The sequence below is a fragment of the Dermochelys coriacea genome, chromosome 8 (genome assembly GCF_009764565.3).
Source record: "Dermochelys coriacea isolate rDerCor1 chromosome 8, rDerCor1.pri.v4, whole genome shotgun sequence".
NCBI lineage: Eukaryota > Metazoa > Chordata > Testudines > Dermochelyidae > Dermochelys > Dermochelys coriacea.
Genome location: NC_050075.1, coordinates 88,872,568 through 88,892,728, shown reverse-complemented (window position 1 = coordinate 88,892,728; position 20,161 = coordinate 88,872,568). Strand labels below are relative to the sequence as shown.

Below are 20,161 nucleotides of genomic sequence, written 5' to 3'. Positions count from 1 at the left end.
CTACCAACTACTATTGTCCCGGTGCTCTGCGAGCACTAAGCCCTGGCAACAGCTCGGCACAGCAGCCTCCTCCCCCACTCCAAGGGGGGAGAAATGCGCACCGACCAGAAAAACAGCTGAAGCAGCCCCACAGAGGCGGCAGCGATGATCGACAGCGCCCTGCCACCGCAGACCCCGCCTCCCAACCCACTGGACCCGCCAATCGCCAGGAGAGGCGCCGCTGTTGTCCCGCGCCCGGCTTCCCAGCCCCGTCCTCTGGCCGGCGGGGGCCCGGGCAAAGGGGGCAAGTGGGCCGCGAAACTATATTTGCATGGCCCAATGGGGCGGCCGCATGCAAATGAGGAAGGAGACGGTTGGCTGGATGTTGGCAGGATAACCCCGGCCGAGGCCGCCTTTGTCCCTCAGAGGCGGCGGCGCTGCGGGCGGGTGCGGGTCGGCGCGGCGGCGGCCGGGGTCGCAGCTGGGGCGGCGCAAGTGGGTGTGAGGGTCGCGGCAGGGCCCCCGCCGGTGTGTCGGGAAGGGCGGGGCGCGGCGCGGCGCGCTCCGGCTGCACCATGACTTTGGAGGAGCTGGCTGGAGAGCAGCAGGCGATGGGCAGGTACCGCGGCTCGGGGGGCTGCTCGCGACGGGGGCGCGGGGAGAGGGGGGGGGGCGCGCGCTGCCCTGCCCTGCCCTGCCCTGCCCGTCCGCCGATCGCCCCGCCGCGGGGGCGTGTGGGGATGCCGGGGCCGGGGCCGGGGGCGGGCGCAGCGAGGACCCCGCCGGGGGTGGCTGACAGGAGCCTCGCGGCTTGTTCTTGCTGCTCTCAGGATGGAGACGGCGGGGAGCGCGCTGGAGGAAGTGCTCAGCAAAGCCCTGACTCAGAGGAGCGTCACCGTCGGGGTCTACGAGGCGGCCAAGCTGCTCAACGTGTAAGTGAGGAGGCCGGAGGCCCCCGGCTGCCTTCTGCTGTCTGGTAAATCCCCCTCCCCCCGGCGGGCGCGGTGCCCCTGGGCACAGGCTGCCGCCGCTGCCGGTCTGTGCGGTGTGCCGGGGGGTAACCGCCTCACGCGCCTGCTGTGCGCGGGCAGCGGGGCCGGGGGGGGGTGCGCCGGTGTGCGCGGGCAGCGGGGCCGGTGTGCGCGGGCAGTGCTGGGGGGGCTGGGGGAAGTACACCTACGCACATGTACAGTGCTGGGGGAACACCACTTCTGTGCATGTACGGGGGGCTGGGGGGGCAGTACGCACGTGTGCATATAAAGCAGATCCATAGGGATGCATCGGTATGTACTGCAGGTATGTACTGTGTGTACACAGGTCTCCCCTTGTGAACATACATGTGCGTTTGATTACTCATGGCAAAGACACACACCATCAGCCTACCTAGTAGCTTCTGCACGTGTATAAGCTGAGACGTTGTTTTGCATCGGGATGCGTCTGTGTTAAATAGGTAACTGTGTGTTAGCTGTGACTAATCAGGCTGTATTGTTTCATCCTTGCAGGGATCCGGATAATGTGGTGCTTTGTTTGCTAGCTGCAGATGAGGAAGATGATCGGGATGTTGCTTTGCAAATCCACTTCACCCTGATCCAGGCTTTCTGCTGTGAGAATGACATTAACATCCTGCGAGTGAGCAACCCAAGCCGGCTGGCTGAGCTGCTGCTTCTGGGGGCAAGTGGGGGAGCTGAGCAGCCTGCAGACCTGCACTGTGTGCTTGTCACAGTAAGTGACCATCCCGTCCTCCCTCCCCAGTAGCAGGAGCACAAAAGACTCACTGGCACAGAGCTCCCTTGCTGCAGCTTAAGCTGGGTCTATGAGGCCTGTTTCTTACCTGATTACAGTTGGGTTTACTTTAGAGAGAACCTAAAATATGCCCTTGGATAAGATATTGAACACACCCACAGCTTTATGGAGTTTGGGATCTGGGGTTCTGGCCATTATATATTCAAATCTGGGTTTGGATTTACACTCTCCACCCCCAGATCTGGGAGTGCTCAGATCTGGGCCTTGGATCAGGCCTATCTTTAACTTGTTATGGGGAATGACTTGCCCTTTTCCCTACTTAGTTATTTCCTGTATTAAGGACATTGCATCTGAGCTGTTCCTGATTTGATCATAAAGATTTTCCCCATATGGGCATATTCAAACATGTTAAAGATCGTGCCAGCAGCAGAGAGATCCCCATGAGTCACCTTGCTACAGCAGCCTCCTCTGTTTGTCTTTCCTTATTACAAATTAGCTCAGAGTAGAGATTAGATAGCACAGGTTAGTTGCTTTTAAAGGAAGCTTTTAGAGTGGGAAGAAATTTTCATTAAAGGTTTTGGCAAGCCTGAACACTTTTTAGTAATCATTTTCTTAACTCTAGCCCATGGTCAAAAGTTGCTGTGTACATTTCTCTGGAGGAAAATAATTCAACTCAATTGAAATTCATCTGCTCTTTAGAGAGACAGAGCAGGAAATGGGTCAATAATTTTCAGTTTAAAAAGTAGAGGAAGTTTATATGCCTGCAGCTCCTATTTTAATATTTTTCCCAATGCTAAAAATAGTCCTCAAAACACTTGTTCAGTATTTCCATTATGCCCATACTGCACAAGAAACATGAAAGGAATCTTAAGTGGTTTTGTTTGCTTTGCTGTTATACGTTTATATGCAATAGTGTAGGTGCAGTGTAATGTTAAAGCTATTTTCTACAACCTCTCTACAATATCCTGACACTCTCGTTATGGCCCATCATATATAATCCTGTATTTTCAAATAAGAAGCCACATTATTAAGGTTTGTGTGTAGTTTTCAGCATGATTAACACTAGAATGAAACAAAATTTCAAGACATCAAGAAAATGCCAGTACATAAAATAGGAATGTATTTAAAATGCTCTGACCACTAGACCACACCTCCACCACCTCCAAATTCTGAAGCCCTTACTCAGCTTTTAGATGTTGAATCCCTATTGCAATGCAGTCATGTATATAGCATAGGATTTCACAAAACCTCTAAGAGGCTTGATGAGACTATTTGTAACAAACTAAAATCTGAGTTCAAGGATCCAGTTTAGCTTTGCATTTGGATATTAGTTGTATGTTAGTTAGTAGCACCATCTTTTTGCACTAGTGATTTCAGACCATTCAGTTTTGTTTTGAAACAACTATTTTTTTTTTTTTTTTTTTTCCAGAATCCCCATGCATCTCAATGGAAGGATCCAGCACTGAGTCAGCTGATTTGCTTTTGCCGGGAAAGTCGCTACATGGATCAGTGGGTCCCAGTGATTAATCTCCCCGAGCGATGATGGTATTTGGATGAAAACTAATTGAACAAAATTGCACTGAAATTTTGAAATACTTTAGCAGTTGGTCAGGAAGTAAATCCCTATACCTGATGAAAGGATTACAAACAACTGATGTCAAGTGGTAGACTGAAATTGAAGAACATGGTGTGTGGAACTGAAGGAAGTTGACTTTGCAGCCAGAAAGTTAAGAGAATGAAAAAAGAACCTGTGCTGAAAGAGTTGTAAGCAAGTGTGTCAGAAAGGAACTGAAAACCAGGCAGGAAGATTTAAGAAGCTGCATGGTTGAGTTACTTTCAGAACGCACCAAACACGTTGAAGTTTTAAAAGTGAAACTAGTAGTTTCTGGTTTAAAACGCCTTTAACACGAAAGAGCAAAAAGGTTAATCAAAACTTTTTTAGAAATGTATTGTATTTTGGGACGTTGATGCTCAAGGTTTTATTCTAAGATATACTAAGTTATTTTATGATATTGACAAAGATTTTATTTATGCTATGAACTTCAGAACCAGAATACCCTTAAGCAACTGGTATACAACTACACCACTTGTTTTAATAAAATAAAATGTTAAAACAGCTACATTAATATAATTTGTTTGAAACTGGATGGTGTTTATTTTACTGAAATAAAAATTTTAAAAACGCCCAAAATCCTCATGTTAGCTTTTTACTTTCTTGCCAAATTCAATACTGTGCAATGCTAGGGGCGGATTCTGCAGCCACAGTTCATTTTAGCAGATAGGTGTTTTATATACACAGAAGTTACAGGACCAAGCCTGAAAGTGAGATGTGGGTTTAATTCCTAAACCCTGTCATGGTTTTAAAAAAATAAGAGTACATTGGTGAGAGTGGGGCCTGCTACGTATTATTCAAGCACTTCAAAAGCACCTAAGTGACTTAGGAGCCCTGGTCTTATTGAAAGTCGAGTTAGGTGCTTTTGAGAATTGTAGAGCAAGGTTCCTATGCTGAAAAGCAATTCATGTCTTGGTCCACGAACCGCTTAGCAACTCCTACCTCCTTTGTATTTGAGAAGGGTAACAAGGCACCTGCACTAATGAGTCAGTAAAACCCACTTTAGACTTTCCCTGCTGGATCAACACCTGTTAATGGGAGTGGGAGATTCAGACAAACGCTGCCAGTTCTGTTACAAGGAATCTATGCTTAGATGGTATGGAGCAGCCACCAAAATCAAAGACAGACAAAAGAGGAGTGGGGGTGGGTGGGTTAGCCATTAGAATCTCTCAATCAGCAACATGCACCCATATTCCTTACAGCCCAGCTGTACAGGACCTGATGAAGGTGGCCTTGCAGGTCAAGAGGGAATTTAGAGGCTAATCCATCTTTGGCCATGGTCATTGCTAATACATCAACTTCACCATAGGCCCAGAGACCCTGGAAGGACTGTCATTTTAGCATTCCTAGCTGGGAAGACTCTCCTCATGCTCTGTATGCTGCTTCTACCTGGTTTCAGGCCTAGTTACACTTGACCTCTGTTTGGACAGCAGGATACATACTTCAGACACATGGCCTGGGGGTTACATAGGCAGCCAGTATAACCTGCATTCTTTCTGCAGCAAGCCTTGTGTCCAGATTAACTGCACGTAAAAGAAGACTGACAGACAAGAAAGCTGGGACTGTCAGGCAATCCACAGAGACCAACCAAATCCTGCCCTCATTTACACCTGTGGGTTCCTCCTATGACCAGACCGAGTTTGCACCTTGTTGAAGGCAGGGCAGAATATGGACAATTTTAGTATGGTTCTGGGAAACACAGACTAACTGTAGGGCCAAACTATGAAATACAAAAGTGTTATTTGCTGGTTCATATTCTATTAGGGTCAATGTTCGGTAGGAGACATCTGACACATAACTTTAGAACATGTTTGTTGCACTTGCTATCTCAGAGTGTGAGAATCTGGCACTAAAGACAGCTGCTTTTAGCTAATTGCAAACTTGGGCCCTGATCTGGCAAATGTCCTTACACACTTACTTTACTCCCAGAAATTGGACTCCTTCCAAGATTAAAGATAAATACATCTGTAAATTTTTGAAGGATTAAGGCCTCTGTGGTTTAACTTGCCCCACTTATATCCCTTCTGATTACTGCTGCAAAGTATACTTTCTCCATGCCTCAGAGAAGCTCCCTATAAACATCTGCAAAGCTACCTCATAATCTTTCAAATCCCTCCTCAAAACTCTCCTTTGTCCTGATGCCTATAAAAAACTTGACAATATGGAGACCATAGGTGTTCTGAGACTACTACCTGTCTTGCTAATGAATATTTTCTCATTGCTTCCTTGTGCTTCCCATCTGTTGTCTCATCTTCTACTTTTATTGTAAAAAGAAAAGGAGTACTTGTGGCACCTTAGAGACTAACAAATTTATTAGAGCATAAGCTTTCATGAGCTACAGCTCACTTCATCGGATGCATCCGCTGAAGTGAGCTTTAGCTCATGAAAGCTTATGCTCTAATAAATTTGTTAGTCTCTAAAGGTGCCACAAGTACTCCTTTTCTTTTTGCGAATACAGACTAACACAGCTGCTACTCTGAAATCTACTTTTATTGTAAGTCCTTTTGAGCAGGGACTATCTGTTTGTTCCATGTTTGTCCAGCGCCTAGCAAAACAGGGTTGTGGGCCATGACTAGTCCGAATGGCTACAGTGATACAAATAATAAAGTTAAAAGGAAGTGTTTACGGTCCCCATTTACTAATTTTTTTCCAGACTGGATATTAATAGAAACGTTTTGTCATTTGAAACTAAAAGCAAGTAACAATTCTTTAGTTCAGATTTAAACATTCCCCCGCAGTGTTTGCATCCCACATATTACATAAATGCAGGATCACCAGAATGTGACTGTGATTCTAACCACAAGTCACACTGATACATTTACAGCAGAAAGGGTGAAGAGTAAATTATTCTAAGATAGCATTAGTAACAAAAGAAAGGAATTTTTGGAAAACATTTTTAACTTGACATTGTCTCTTTAAATTCTGATGTGCTGCTTTACCATGGTATTTAAATTTACTATCAGCATTTCAAAAGGAAATACACACTGAAGACTGAATGTTTTAGAGATTTCCCCCCAGCTCATGCCCATCTCAAAAATCCCCTCTCTTCCTGTTGTGCTGGAGGTAATTTAGAAGCAGAAATGTAGATATTAAGGAAACAGTTTAGTCATCCCTTAAATATATGCGACTATAAACATGTAATTAGAGGTTGATGGATCTTTAATCTTTCTTCAACTCCATGTCCCAGGCTTTGTTCCTAAGGTGCCACCAGTACTCCTTTTCTTTTTCCTTTTGTTGCTAATTCCTAAGTCAATATGATAAACGGTGTAACGAATGTTGGAATCAGGATCTGGAGAATTAGCTACAGTCCCTAACTGTCCAGAGCCAGTAGCTTCATTTTACCTTCATCAGGCATTAAAGCCCCATCTACACAACAAATCTAATGGTGTGAGCAGAAATTTGTCCAGCACTGTTAGGAGCATCCACCTGGTATAACACTGTCTTTTTTGTTGGTAGAGTTATAAAAGATTATTAGAGAAGCACAGCACAGACTGACAGTGTTAGAATATAGACACTTCTAACTGTGGAAAGCCACTATGAGCAGGCATGGATAGACATGTAGCATAATTGGAGTCCTACGTGAACAGTACCCAGACAACATGGCAATTGGTTCAGTATAAAAGCCAAGGTAGAATAAATTAGCATAGATTTTAAAAAACTTATTGCTGTGTGAGATCTGCCCAATCACAAATCTGAAGGGCATGGGAGCAGATCTTCCATGTCCAATCATTTTTCCCCAGAGTTAGAACATAAGAATGGACATACTGGGTTAGACCAATGCTCCATCTAGCCCAGTATCCTGGCTTCCGACAGTGGCCAGTGCCAGATACTTCAGGGGGAATGAACAGAACAGGGCAATTTATCAACTGATCCATCTCCTGTCATCCAGTCTCAGTTTCTGGCAGTCAGAAGGTTAGGGAAACCCAACGCATGGGGTGGTGTCCCTGACCATTTTGGCTAATAGTCATCAATGGATCTATCTTCCATGAACTTTTCTAATTCTTTTTTGAATCCAGTTATACTTTTGGCCTCCGCAACATCCCCTGACAATGAGTTCCATAGGTTGACTGTGCAAGTTAGTTGTTTTGTAATTGCATACAAAAATCTCCTAAATTTCCCACGTAATGTCAATTGCAGCAGTTATTCATTTCACCACCTGAAGCTTGTACAGTGTTGCTGATGCTGAATAGTTGCCCTGTTCCAATTCTTCTCAAGGCTGTTTCAGCAGAGGAGATGGAGAAAATGGTTACTAACCTTCCATAATTGTTATTCTTCAAGATGTGCTGCACATGTCTATGCCACTCTTGGTGTGTGCATGCCGCGTGCACAGCCATTGGGAATTTTTCCCTAAGTGGTATCCATCAGGGGCAGTTCAAGCACCCTCTGCTGCTATACGCTGGCATAAAGGGCCCAGTTGTCCCTGAGCTTCTTCCTTCTTGCTGGGCAACTCTGATGCAGAGGAGTGGGTCGTGGAATGGGCATGTGCAACACATCGCAATGAACAACAGCTACGAAAGGTTAGTAACTGCTTTTTCTTCTCTGAGTCATTGCACATGTACATTCCACTCCTGGTGACTCAAAAGCCGTAACCTAGGAGGAGGGACTGGAATTCCCACACACACAGACTGTAGTACAACTTGGCCAAATTTAGCATCATCTCTGGAGTACTGACTAATAGCATCATGGGATGCGAAGATGTAAACTGAAGACCAGGTTGCCGTGCTACAAATGCCCTGGATAGGGAATTGTGCAAGGATTTCCCTCGAGGCTGCTTGCAATCTTGTGGAATGTGCCATCAGTGTGCCCAGCAGCAAACATGAATGTAGGAAATTATCCAAGATGAAATTCTTTGTAAAGAGACCAGGAGACCCTTCATTCTGAATAAATAGCTTTTTTTCTGAATAAATAGATTTTAAGGCCACAAATAGTCAGTCTGACAAACAAAACTGTCCTGTTCTGTCTCTGTAAATGCCAACACTCTTCTAATGTCTAAGGTGAGCAGATGTTGCTCCTCTCTGTTCACATGTGGTTTAGGATCAAATGCATGTAAGTAAATTGACTGGTTAATATGAAAATTAGATACCACTTTAGAGAGAGATATCTTAGATGAAGGCACAAGTACACCTTATTCTTAAAAAAGATTGTAGAAAGCATTTTGGATGTCAGAACATGCAGTTTGGCCACCCTCCTGGATAAAGTGGTAACTACCAGAAAATCCTCCTTCAGAGATAGGCATAGTAAGGAGCACATTCACAGAGGCTCAAACGGTGGCCCCATGAGCTTCAACAAAATTAGGTTAAAGCCCTTCACAACTCTGATTCTCATATCATTAGAAAATATAGAATGGTTATCCACATGGGGATGGAAAGCTGATATTGCTGCCAGATTGACCTTGATAGCAGAAATAACAAATTCCTGCTGTTGTAGGTGCAATAGATAGTCCAGGATAGAGAACTGCATTGGCAAGACCCTGGATTGAGGAGACCAGATAGAAAAACACCTTCATTTTGATATGGAAGCAGCTCTGGTGACGCGCTTTCTACTATTTAACAAGACATGGTGAACTTGGTTCAAGCAAAATTCCTCCCTAGGATTTAGCCTTAGAGCCTCTAGGCCATTAAATGAAGGGCCCACAGGTTTGGTGGAGGAGCCAACCATGATCTTGGGAGATCAAGTCTGAGTGCAACAGGAGTGAAATTGGAGGTGCCACTGACAGATCCAATAGAGTGAGAACCAGTGCTGTCAAGATCATGCTGGGACTATTAATGTAACTCGGGCCTGGTCAACCTTGATCTTTAGCGCCACTCTGTGTAGGAGTGGACTTGGAGGAAAAGCATACTAGAGTTTGTTCATCCAGGGAAGCAGGAAAGCCTCTGTGATGGAATTGGGACTGTTGCCTTGGAGGGTACAAAATTTTTGACAGTTCCTGTTGGGTTTGTTTGCAAATAGGTCTATCTGGGGAGTCCCCACTGTTGAAAAACTTATCTGGATATATCCAGGAGCAGAGACCACTCATGGTGACTCATAAATGATCTGCTTAGGCAGTCTACCAGCATGTTCTGCACGCCTGGAAGGTAAGAGGCTTTGAGATTGATTGAATTGGCAATGCAAAAGTTCCATAGGTGAATTGTTTCCTGACAAAGCAGGGAAGAATGAGCACCTTTCAGTCTGCTGAGGTAAAACATCACCAGAGTGTTGTCTGTGAGAACAAACAGGCTTTTCCACTTAACATGTGGTAGGAAGGCCTGACAGGGGAGGCAGACGGTCCTTAGCTCTCAGATATGCATTGAAATGCAGAGATAGATCCCTTCAGAACCTTGAGTTTGGAGGGGTCCCAGATGAGCTCCCCATTCCATGGCAGACATGTCCATCACCATTATCAGCAAAAGCCGAGGGTGGACCTTAAAATGTGCCACAATAGATCAAACTATTTGAAATCTTGTGCGTGGAAGGAAAGCTTAAGTAGAGTAGCACTGTTCCTATAAACTTTATCCTCTGCACTGGACAAAGGGTAGACTTGTCTAAGCTGATCTGTAGACCTAGAGCTTTGAAGGTTGACTGGATGAGCTGTACATCGGAGCCAACATGAGTCCTGGACCAGTCTTTGACTAGCAAATTGTCCAGGTAAGGGTGGATCTGTACTCATAGTGTCTTCAGGAAAGCAGCTCCCACAGACATACATATTTCAACCCCCCGGGAAGCTACATAGTATTTATGTTCAGCCCTTTTTAAGGTAGGGGAAAGGGACAAAGGGGTCTCTCACAGAGCCTTAATAATTGCCTTGTTAATAAGTAAGGCCACTCTTGAAGGCCTTGCTGTGGCCGAAATGTCAACAAAGCTGTGCAAGGATTCTTTAGCCTCTGCCACCAGCCTTAAGGCCCCCCTCTTAATAGCTTCTGGTGGGCTGTATAGTCCGCTGGTGGAGGTTAAATGGCCCCTGAGGAGACTGCCTCATCAGGAGAGGAGGAAAAGGCCCACACAGGCTGAGGTGGCTCTTCCTCCACTAGCTGTCCAGCAGGGTCCTCCTGAACTACCTCTTGCTGCTCGGTATCAGGCTATGGAAAAGGTAGTGCCTGGTGAGTAGGTGCCCCATGCCTCTCTGAGGACACAAAACAGGAACGTCTCCTGTATGACCTAGAAACTGGGGGGTGAGTAGGAACCATGGGTTCCAATAAGGCCACTGGATTGGTAGTGGGTCCAGTGACCCCCTGGCCACCCACTTGATGGTACTACTCCTGCTGAAAGTTCCCTAGCTGAAGAGTAGTGCCTTAGTGGAGAGTAGTGAGAGCAGCTCCAGGGCTGGGAAACAGAAGAGCCAAATCTCCAGTTCAGAAGAGGATGACTCTCCCTCTCCTGACTGAGGATGGGCTGCTCTCTACAATGTCAGAGTCTGGTGCAGAGTTGGAAGTAGCACCACCAACATTTCAGGCTTCCCTTTCAACAGTACTGGTGGACGTGCAGTTTGAGGCAACAGAGGTTGACATGGTACCAAGCGCTGCTGCCCTCCTGCATCTGCTGGTATTTAGTGTGTGGTCTCCTGCACCGCTGGGTATACCAGCACTGAAAGGCGAAGCAGCTCTCTCGGTGCAGGAAATGGCCCCCATTTTTTACCGGCCGTAAGGGCGAGCAATGGGAGGAGGGGGCAGAGAGGAGCAAGTGGGGGGTTGGGGCTGGGGGGGGGAAGAGATGGCACAGGAGCAGGGCCTCAGGAAGATGTGGTGCAGGGGCGTGGCCTCGGGAAAGGCCAGTGTGAGCTTGGGGGCTCGGCCTAGCATGGCGGGTGGGACCATGGTTTGGGCACCTGTGGCACCCCCACTTTTAGGGTGCTTCCGCCACACCTGAATCGTCCACCAGGCCAATGCTGGTCTCAGGGTCGTGCAGTGCCGTAGGTGCTCACTCCCTCACGCTCCGAACAGGACGGTGCTTGCCTCAGTCGCAGCGTTAGCTGTGCCAGCTTGAAGAGGAGTGCTTAGGTTTCAGCTGCACTTTACTCTTTTGCCCATGCCTAAATGACTTCGGTACCAGTGACCATCCCCTCTTGGGGGTCTGCTTACAGGTCTTATACCTCTTCTTAAGCACTAAGGAGGGTGAGCAGTGTCGGGACTCAGGCCACAGAGGATGCACTCGGTGCTGAACCTGATCGCCCAGATTCTGACAGAGGTCTCATGGCTGCCTCCATGAGCAAAAACTTTAGCCTGGCTTCTCCGTCTTTGTCTGAGGCTTAAAGTCTTCACAGATCTGGCAGTGATCCTGAATATGAGCTTCCCCTAAACACTTCAAGCAGCTTGAGTGTGGGTCTCTTATGGCATTGGCTTAATGGAAGATACAGGAGAAGCAGAAGCACCCTAAAAGTGTGGGGGGGCCACAGGTGCCCAAACTGTGGTCCCAGCTGCCATGCCACCCCAAGCCCTTGTGCCTGCCCCTTCTCCCTGAGCCCCAACCCTCACACTGGCCTTTTCCCTAAGGCCCCACCCCTGCACCACCTCTTCCCCCCCCCCCCAAGACCCCACCCCTTGCTTGCTCCTCTCTGCCCCCTCCTCCCATCGCTCGCCCTTACAGACATTAAAAAATGGGGGGGGGGATGGACATGACATTGTGTCGCCCGCCCCCACCGTTCTGGTACCACCTGGCAAGAGACTTCAGGGCTTGAAGCCCAGTAACCAAGTTATCCCTCAGTACCGAGTAACAGAAAAACACTCCAATTGGGACCAAAAAAGAAAAACGTATACTATCTACACTATTAACTAAGTGCTATCACTATAAATCTAGAAACTATCTAAATTAATTTATAATGAACACACAGAGCACTTGCTAAGGCAAGGCAAGCCAAGCGATTCCAACAACCGACATGGATGGCAAGAAGGAACTGAGTGTGCTCTGGGGCAGCTTGGCCCTTTATGCCAGTGTGCAGTGGTGCGCAGCATTAGGCAGTGCTTGAGCCACACCAGAGGGTACCAGTGAGGGAAAAAAATGTCTGATGTGTGCTCGCTGGGTATACAACAAGAGCGGAATGAATGTGTGCAATCCCTCAGAGAACAGAAAGTTCTTTGTGGCCATTCTCACTGGAAGGCATTTCAGCATGTATACAAATAAAAGCTGTTTTCTGGAAAGGTATTATAAAACAGCTGTGGCTACCTGCAACATCATTGCTAACACTTTGCAGCACAATATAGCTACTCTGAATTTTGTGGTGAGAATAGGGCTATAACACACATCCTTCCACTCCAGAAACACAGATCTCTAGTACATGATCTAAAAGATAATCTCTTTTACGTGGTCTATAACACAACTGAATAGTTTGGGTCCCACCCCATACAGGGCAGTGGTACACAGGGGCAAATTCATTACAAGATGGAAGTTTCAGACTAATAATTACAGATTTCTCCCATCCCCCCAATCATTGTGAAATAATGTCATGGAAAAAGACTTAAGCATTCAGATGGGCCTAATAGTTTCTATATGACATCTAGTGATTAGAGCACAGGTCTGGGAGTCAGTATTCATTGATACAATTTTCTGGCTCCATCCTTGACTTACTATGTGACAACGGGTAAGACACTTTCTATTACTAACTGTAAGCATGCAAGCAGGAAGGGCTGTTGTAAGACATATTTTGGATCATTTCTGCAGAATCCTAAAGTCCTCTTTATTTATAATGATGAACTTAACCGCACTCCGCCTCCATGCATGAAATGAATGTATTTCTCCTACCTAAGTGCTATTGGATTTAGTGTGTGTGAAGCACTTTGCACTTATCAAAATTTTAAAACCAAAACTTTTGGCTGAGAGCAGTAGAAATTCTAAACCCTTTCATGGCAGGCTCAGGGCTCTTACTTCAGCAAGTGTCTTGGAATTGCTTTATGACTTGGATGAAACCCTTTGGCAGCCAACATTTCTCACTTTCCCATGACTCACAAAGGCATTAGATGTGTCCATATGCAAAATGAGCACAGAGCAGCACAGTTAAAGCCAAAATAAACACACCCTAACCCCATTGACATCAATGGAGCCAGGTTTTCACCCTTTTCGTGTCCCCATGTATGATTTCCAATAATTTTAATTGAAGAGAGTGCATCAACAAATGTACATTTTGTAACTCTGCAGATTAATTACTAAGTGAGTTTGTGAAAATGGTAATGTAAATAGACTCCCCCCTTTAAATGTAGTAATATTTTCTATTGCATTATATGCTCCAGTCCTACAATCAGGCCCATGACAAGTCCCATGAAGTTAGTGGGACTCCCTGCAGATGCAGGGATCTTCCCATATGGGCCATGACGTGGAATGGTGTTGCATTTGCAAGTGTCACGCCACCAGTAGTTTAAAATGAGTGTACTGCCATAAGGGCCTGATCCTGCTCTCACTGAAGTCAACAGTAGTTGTACCATTGACTTTTTTTTGTAACCACAGGGTGAGAGACTTTTTTAAAAAGAGAAAAGCTAAGTTTTGGAGCATAATATTACGGTTGGTAGTAACACTGCATATACACAGCCACCCTCCCAATTTAAACTCTGATGCTTAGCAAATTTGACCTACAAAGTGAGTCATTCCTTCCCCCCCCATTTATATCTAGTCTGTCTTTCTTCCAAGAACATCGTCTTTGTCAGTGTTCGACACCATTGTGCTGAAAGCCTTCAGACCCTCTGGATGGCTGACATTTGTCTAATTCCTCAACAGGTTCTATGCATTGGAAAGTGAACTAAACTACAATGACAAGCTGAAACAATATACAAAGCAGTGATATTTTTAATAAAGTGTTTCATATCCATAATATTGAACATGTTAGCCATCCATCAAATTCTCTTGGTTAACAGTTTTTTCTCTCATTGCTATAAGAAGCCCTCTTCCATAGAAAGACCACAATGAACAACTTTAAGAGGCTCACTGATGAATGGCAAAAGCATGTTAGAGAAAAAAAAGAATTCCATAAAACCATTTGTAAGTCAAAGGCAAATCATTGTGACAACATTCATATGAATCTGAAGTTACAATGACAACACAGAACACCACAGTATTAAAACAATCAAATTAGTAAACCCAGAGGGGGAAAAATATCAAGCAAATAGGCCTCTTAGTTTAAGAAAAAGAGCCCTAAAATTTTCTGAAATAATATCAGGTTCATTTTACATCACAAAGATTTTACATTTGAGGTATCTGCACTCAAAGCACCAAGTAAGTTGCAGTATTGTGGCACAGTTGTTATGCTTAGCTAGCCCGGCCGAAAATCATTCCTGAAACCTACTGCTATGAATTTGGGGGTGGGGGGGTGGGAGGTGTTTGGTTTTCATTATTTCATCTCACTAACTAGAAAGTCCATATGTCTTCACAGTTCTTCACAATCTGCATGACTCATTCTCTTCACAAGTCATTAAACAAAAAGGTCTACTTTATAGTGCATTTTGCGTACTTAAAGAGTAATACAAAAATGTAAGTAGCAATTTGAACCTTCAGATGATGCTACATATTGTGTTTAAAATACAATACACAGTTTATTTAAAAACCTATACAAAAGTAATCAGAAGCAGTTAGTTGTATTTCACTGATTTATTGTAGTTTCCATGTGTTTTAGGCTAAAAGTTAGAAAGCATCTGAAAGAAGCTGGCACCCTATTTGCTCTATTTCTAATCATACATATGAGAGTAAAGGGGCAATTATGTTCTAATAAAACTCTTTTGCTATTTAAATGCATAGGTATAAGAAAGAATTAAACAGCTGCTGCTATAAATTTTGTCCTGGTGTTGTAAAGATGTCAAAAGTGTATAAAAAAAAGTAGAAAAATACACTTCAGATTAAACAGGGCTAAATAGATCACTTTTGACTCATTCTTTAAAAACAGGCATACATTGTGGCACTATGAACATTTAGAATCCTAATATTTATGAAGACATTTTCAACAGGTTATGCTAGTCACCCCAAGTCTCATCATACTCCCACTGAAGTTAATGGCAAAATTCTCATCGACTTCAATGGGAACTGAGTCAGGCCCCAGCTGTTTATGAAAATATTTCCGGTAGCGTACGTTTTATGGCAACATGTTTGTGATAACAATTTAAAATGTATCATTTACATGTTTTGATTCAGTAACTTGAAAAACACAATCATGGCACTTATGACTCCAGTTGTAAAAATACTGGGTAGATTTGATGTGGAAGTATTAACTGAATAAAATGGATTCATGGATTCAGGTCAAAAGAAAATCTATGTAAAAAAGTCTGCAGTTAAACTCATTACTCAAATTAATGCAACATAAGTAGTTATAAAATGAGTTAGTAAAGTTCAAATTAGCTGAATACTTCCGACGTGAAATGCTATGCGTAAGAAGGATCATAAACCAATAGCTTAGAAATAGTCAAAGAGAAAGAGCCAGGTATCAAAATAACCTTTGCTTTACCATATTTGTATCTATTACATTTTCATACATTCATTTGGCTTCTAAACAGTTCAAACATTTAGCCAGAAATTGCTGACAACACGGGCCATAATAGATCAATAGAAGGGCAATATTTGGGTTGTAAAAAGTTACTTTGAAAAAACCAAGATATTACAGAACTGATGAAATACAGAATGATTGCTTCTAATAGCTCAGTTATGAAAGTTAATTACTATTTTTAACAAGACATTATAAAATGATAGACTGAAATATGGTAAATAAAATCAGTGAAAAATCTAGATTGTTTTGAAATTGTTATTAGAAAAATATTCTAATTATAAAAATAATTTGAATGTCAGCACAGAACAATCCATGCATTTATTTTTTCTTACAGGAAATCTCAAATTTAGATTTTTGAAAGGAGATTTGTTAAAAACATATAATTTCTCAATATATTATCAACAGTGTATATATAATTTAATACAGAATTAGACACATGCAACATAAAACAGTAAATTAAAAGTGGTTAATTTCTGTAAATATCATTACAGAAGATCACAATTTCAGGCATTGTATAGCTGGCTATAGAGAAACACACATACACAAAACAGCACATTGGTAACCTACTAGAAGTCAATATTGTTTTCTTTCCACTCACTTATTCCATCAATACACAAGACTTGTACAAATAGCCGAATAAAGTTTTATATATATCAGTGATGTTATGGAAAGGCCTTCCAATTACATTTGCTTGATCGTAATCTGGATAGGATTTGGCTTCTTTTTCCATAAAAAAAGGTGAACTCAAAGGCTATTAAAAGAACCAAATCCTGGATCACTGCACAAAACCTAAATGAGACTTGTGCCCTATGTGGCTTGGAGTGATAGAATCCTCCCCCTCACCTTAGCAGTGGGGCAAGAGAAATGCTAATTCCAAAGTGTTGGAGTCTTACTGTAGCCCTATTAAAGGAGCTACGTGATCATAATTTGAGGAGAAAATTTAGAGGGGCCAAATGAAAGGATTAAATTCTCCTTTATTAGGCCGTCTCAAAAATGAAAAATTACATAAATCATCAGAAATCTATTGATTCTTGACACAAAAACAGATTTTTCACTTTTTAAAAGAATTAAGACATAACTGAAGGTAAAGGCATGAACCTATGGAGTTTATCAATAATTGCAGCAGTTGTTTGCAAGAAGTCTTGTCAGAGAATGCACTTTGGAATGTGTGTGTGTGTGTGTGTATATATATATATTATATATATATATATATATATACACACACACACAAAAAACCAATTCACTAACTGAATATAAATACACTTTTAAAAAAGCTACAGTAAATTAATCTTGATTAAGAGCCAAATTACTGGTCTACCTTGCTGACCTGTAGGCGAAGCTCAGGCAACTTTGGTCTTGATTGTGTAGCCTAATACCTTAAACTGAAATGCAGATATTACACATTAAAAAAAAAAAAAAAGACCTTCACCTCATCCAACCCTATCTCCTTAGGGCTAGTCTTCACATACAGCGCTGCAGTGGATCACTTTAGTGAAGACGCTCCTACACCAATGGGAGAGCTTCTCCCATCCGTGTAGTAAATCCACCTCCCAGAGAGGCAGTAACAATGTCAACGGGAGAAGCTCTTCTGCCGACATAGTTGTCTACACAGGGGGTTAGGTTGGTATAACTACGTCACTCAGGAGGCATGGATTTTTCATGAGCAACATAATTATATCGACATAGGTCTGTAGTGTATACCTGGCCTTACATAAAAACCAACACAAGAGAATTAACCAGCTGCATGCCACAGACCACATTCCATTTTACAAGAAATGGAATCATTTAGTTTATAATTTTCGTTCCCAGTAAGGATGCTATAAAGAAAAAAATCTTAAGCTTAAAAATTAATTTACACACATAGTAAATACATTGCTGTTTTACACTGTTGATATCAGTTATTTCTCTAAGAATTTGCTTGTAGTTTGTTTTGCTTGGGAAAGCGATGGAGATACTCACTGCTTGCTATAATATAATGCATGTTTTTTTATCCTTGAAAGGGTTTTCAGAAGCAGGTATGCCCATTAGTAAAGGATCTTTCCTGGCATGTTCTTCACAATAGCACATGAGATCTGCTGATGCTTTTGACACCTGGCCAAAAAAAAAAAATACACACAAAATGGTAAATATTTCCAAATCATTTGCAATAGGATGGAATGGGCTGTGGGATGCATCCACAGCTACAGTGAATTAGTTCTGCATATGGAAGAACAGAGTTTGAGAAACCCATAAAGTCTTCAGGTCCAGAGCTAAGGCCACCAAGCATAATGCAAAGGTTTCTGGGCTTTGCTTTTTGGACTGGCCTTGGTGAGGTTGGTAGAATGGGAAAAAAGTAAGGAAAAACAAGGATAAGCCAGGATGCTGTGTCTTTAAAGGTACTTTAGGGTTAGTTTGGGAAAATAGGCATGAGTAACTTTACATTTTTCTGAGATTTGAACAGCAGATTCAGAATAATAGAGCAGGCTTCTAGTAAGAAGATTTTACATCTTTAGACATTGTTAATAATCACTGCAGTGTCATCAACTAACTTACAGTTTCTAGGAAACTGATTCAGTCCATTTCCTTGCAAGACATTGCATGTTCCTAATCTCTAGCTGACTGTAAGAAAAGCACCTATGTCAGTTGAATTAACCAATCTGCTGACCTTTGGACTGTTGGTATTAATAAAAGTATTAATAAAATGGAGAATGAAGGTAAGGAATGGTATGGTTAGAATAACAAAAAGCCAAATCTTAGTAGGTGAGATTTTAGGTTAATCAAATTCCTTAACCATTGGGTGGGGCAGGGAGAAAAAGGGAGGAGTTTGGGCTCCTTGTCCACCATAATTTAGGTGCACCCTGTCTCAACTCTACTCCTCTTTCAAGAGGGCCTTGACCTACCTGCAAAGATATATAAAGTAAAATTTAAACATCCAAAACCAACATGGTCAATTGGAAAAAAAAATCTGCTTTACATCACATCTCATCTTCCACCCACTATGTATTATAGATTTAGATTATAAACTCACAGTAGCAAGGGTTTGGTTTTCTCACATGTCCATAAAGTACCTATTATACTGTCGGTACAATTTCTTCTATAGCAACAATAAGGAAATCTGTAAAATTCAGTATCACAGGTATGAGTGAAACTACCACATTCAAAGATAACCCCTGTGATGTGTAATGCATAATACAAAAAAAGTACATATATATTGTGAGTTTACTAAAATATACCTGCCATAATTCACATGGTTCATATAAAAAGAGAGAAAGATCAGTAAGAACGTTTCTCACCTTTATTCTTTCGATAGAAGCTTCTATTCTTAACTGCTGTACAGTTCTTCGTGCCTGAGCTATATTGTTTGTTGTGCTAGTTGTTTTGCTAGTCATTTTCAATGAAATCGCTCAAACTCTGTTAAGAAAAACAATTGGTTATTTTTCTAAAAAATTGCCTGCATAGAGGCAATGTCATAGGCTGAAAAAGGATTTTTAGTTCTTTTATGTGAAATGTTTGACAGATCAGACATTGTAGAGAGAAAATACTAGCAAGAAAAAAAGTGGAAAACACTGTTGAAACTTTTATGCATCTTTTTTCTCCCTAATTCCAAATCCAATAATATGAATACAGCCTCAACTAATAGTTTTGCCACTTGTACTTTCCCTCCCAACAGCTTTTTATTAATCTATTTATTCCCTTAAAGTTGAAGACAGTCATAAAAGTATTCCTATGCTCATTTTAAAAACAGATCTCTGCACAGAAGGTTAGAGAAAGATGTATACCGAGCCCGATACTAGCTTTAGAGCCACATACACCTCTCCAAAGCTAGGGTATTATTACTGATTAGCATGGATGAATTTGCCCCCTAGCACAACCCCGAGCAAGGGGAGGTTGTGGAATCTAGACTGTGCCAGGAGGCACATAGATGCCATTTCTCTCCTGCTGGCCTCTGGTTCTCTTGTAGGTGTAGGAGTATTTTACAACAGCCCTTACATGGCACAGCATCCTTTCCCCAGGCAGATCTGCAGGTCAGCAGAGAAGGAAAGGGGCAGAGACATGGCCCACTTGCTCATTAGCAGAGAGAATGTCATGTGTGCACCTCCTGCTCTCCCCCGCCACCACTTTGCCACACACCCGGATAAGGTTACGTTTGGATTTTGTAGTGACTTCAGGACAATCTTCCAGCTTCTCACAGGAATCAGACATAACAGCTGCCAAAGCCTAGAGAAATACTTCCACTCCACAACCCAACCCCACTCCCAACACACACACCCCGTATGGCTGGCTCAAAATGTGTTTCTGGTAAAAAGAGTGAGCAACTTTGATATTGATCATACTTTTCTTCACAGGATGAGAATTCAAAGCAGCACTCACGCCACACAGTTTTAACAGTGCTGCACTTGGACACTACCCATTATGTT

At 42.9% G+C, this 20,161-nt stretch overlaps 2 protein-coding genes across 5 annotated transcripts in view; one reads left to right on the top strand and one right to left on the bottom strand.

The window, feature by feature from the left end:
* Positions 1-392: 392 nt before the first annotated feature.
* Positions 393-3,904, top strand: GADD45A (growth arrest and DNA damage inducible alpha). 2 transcript variants are annotated; one of them, XM_038413368.2, is made up of 4 exons: positions 393-598; positions 810-911; positions 1,482-1,701; positions 3,152-3,904. In XM_038413368.2, the coding sequence occupies exons 1-4, from the start codon at positions 555-557 to the stop codon at positions 3,263-3,265; spliced, it is 480 nt and encodes a 159-aa protein (XP_038269296.1). In that variant the 5' UTR covers positions 393-554; the 3' UTR covers positions 3,266-3,904. The 2 variants fall into 2 exon arrangements, with proteins under 2 accessions (XP_038269296.1, XP_038269297.1); XM_038413369.2 differs by having other exon boundaries at positions 394-594.
* Positions 3,905-14,062: 10,158 nt separating this feature from the next.
* Positions 14,063-20,161, bottom strand: part of GNG12 (G protein subunit gamma 12) — a 76,073-nt gene continuing 69,974 nt past the window's right edge. For all 3 annotated transcript variants that reach the window (XM_038414924.2, XM_038414922.2, XM_043490800.1), the window contains 2 exons: positions 19,037-19,154; positions 14,063-17,855 (listed from right to left, as the gene is read on the bottom strand). In XM_038414924.2, the coding sequence (XP_038270852.1) occupies positions 17,730-17,855; positions 19,037-19,132 (222 nt within the window). In that variant the 5' untranslated portion in view covers positions 19,133-19,154 and the 3' untranslated portion in view covers positions 14,063-17,729. The remainder of the gene's footprint in view (positions 17,856-19,036; positions 19,155-20,161) is intronic.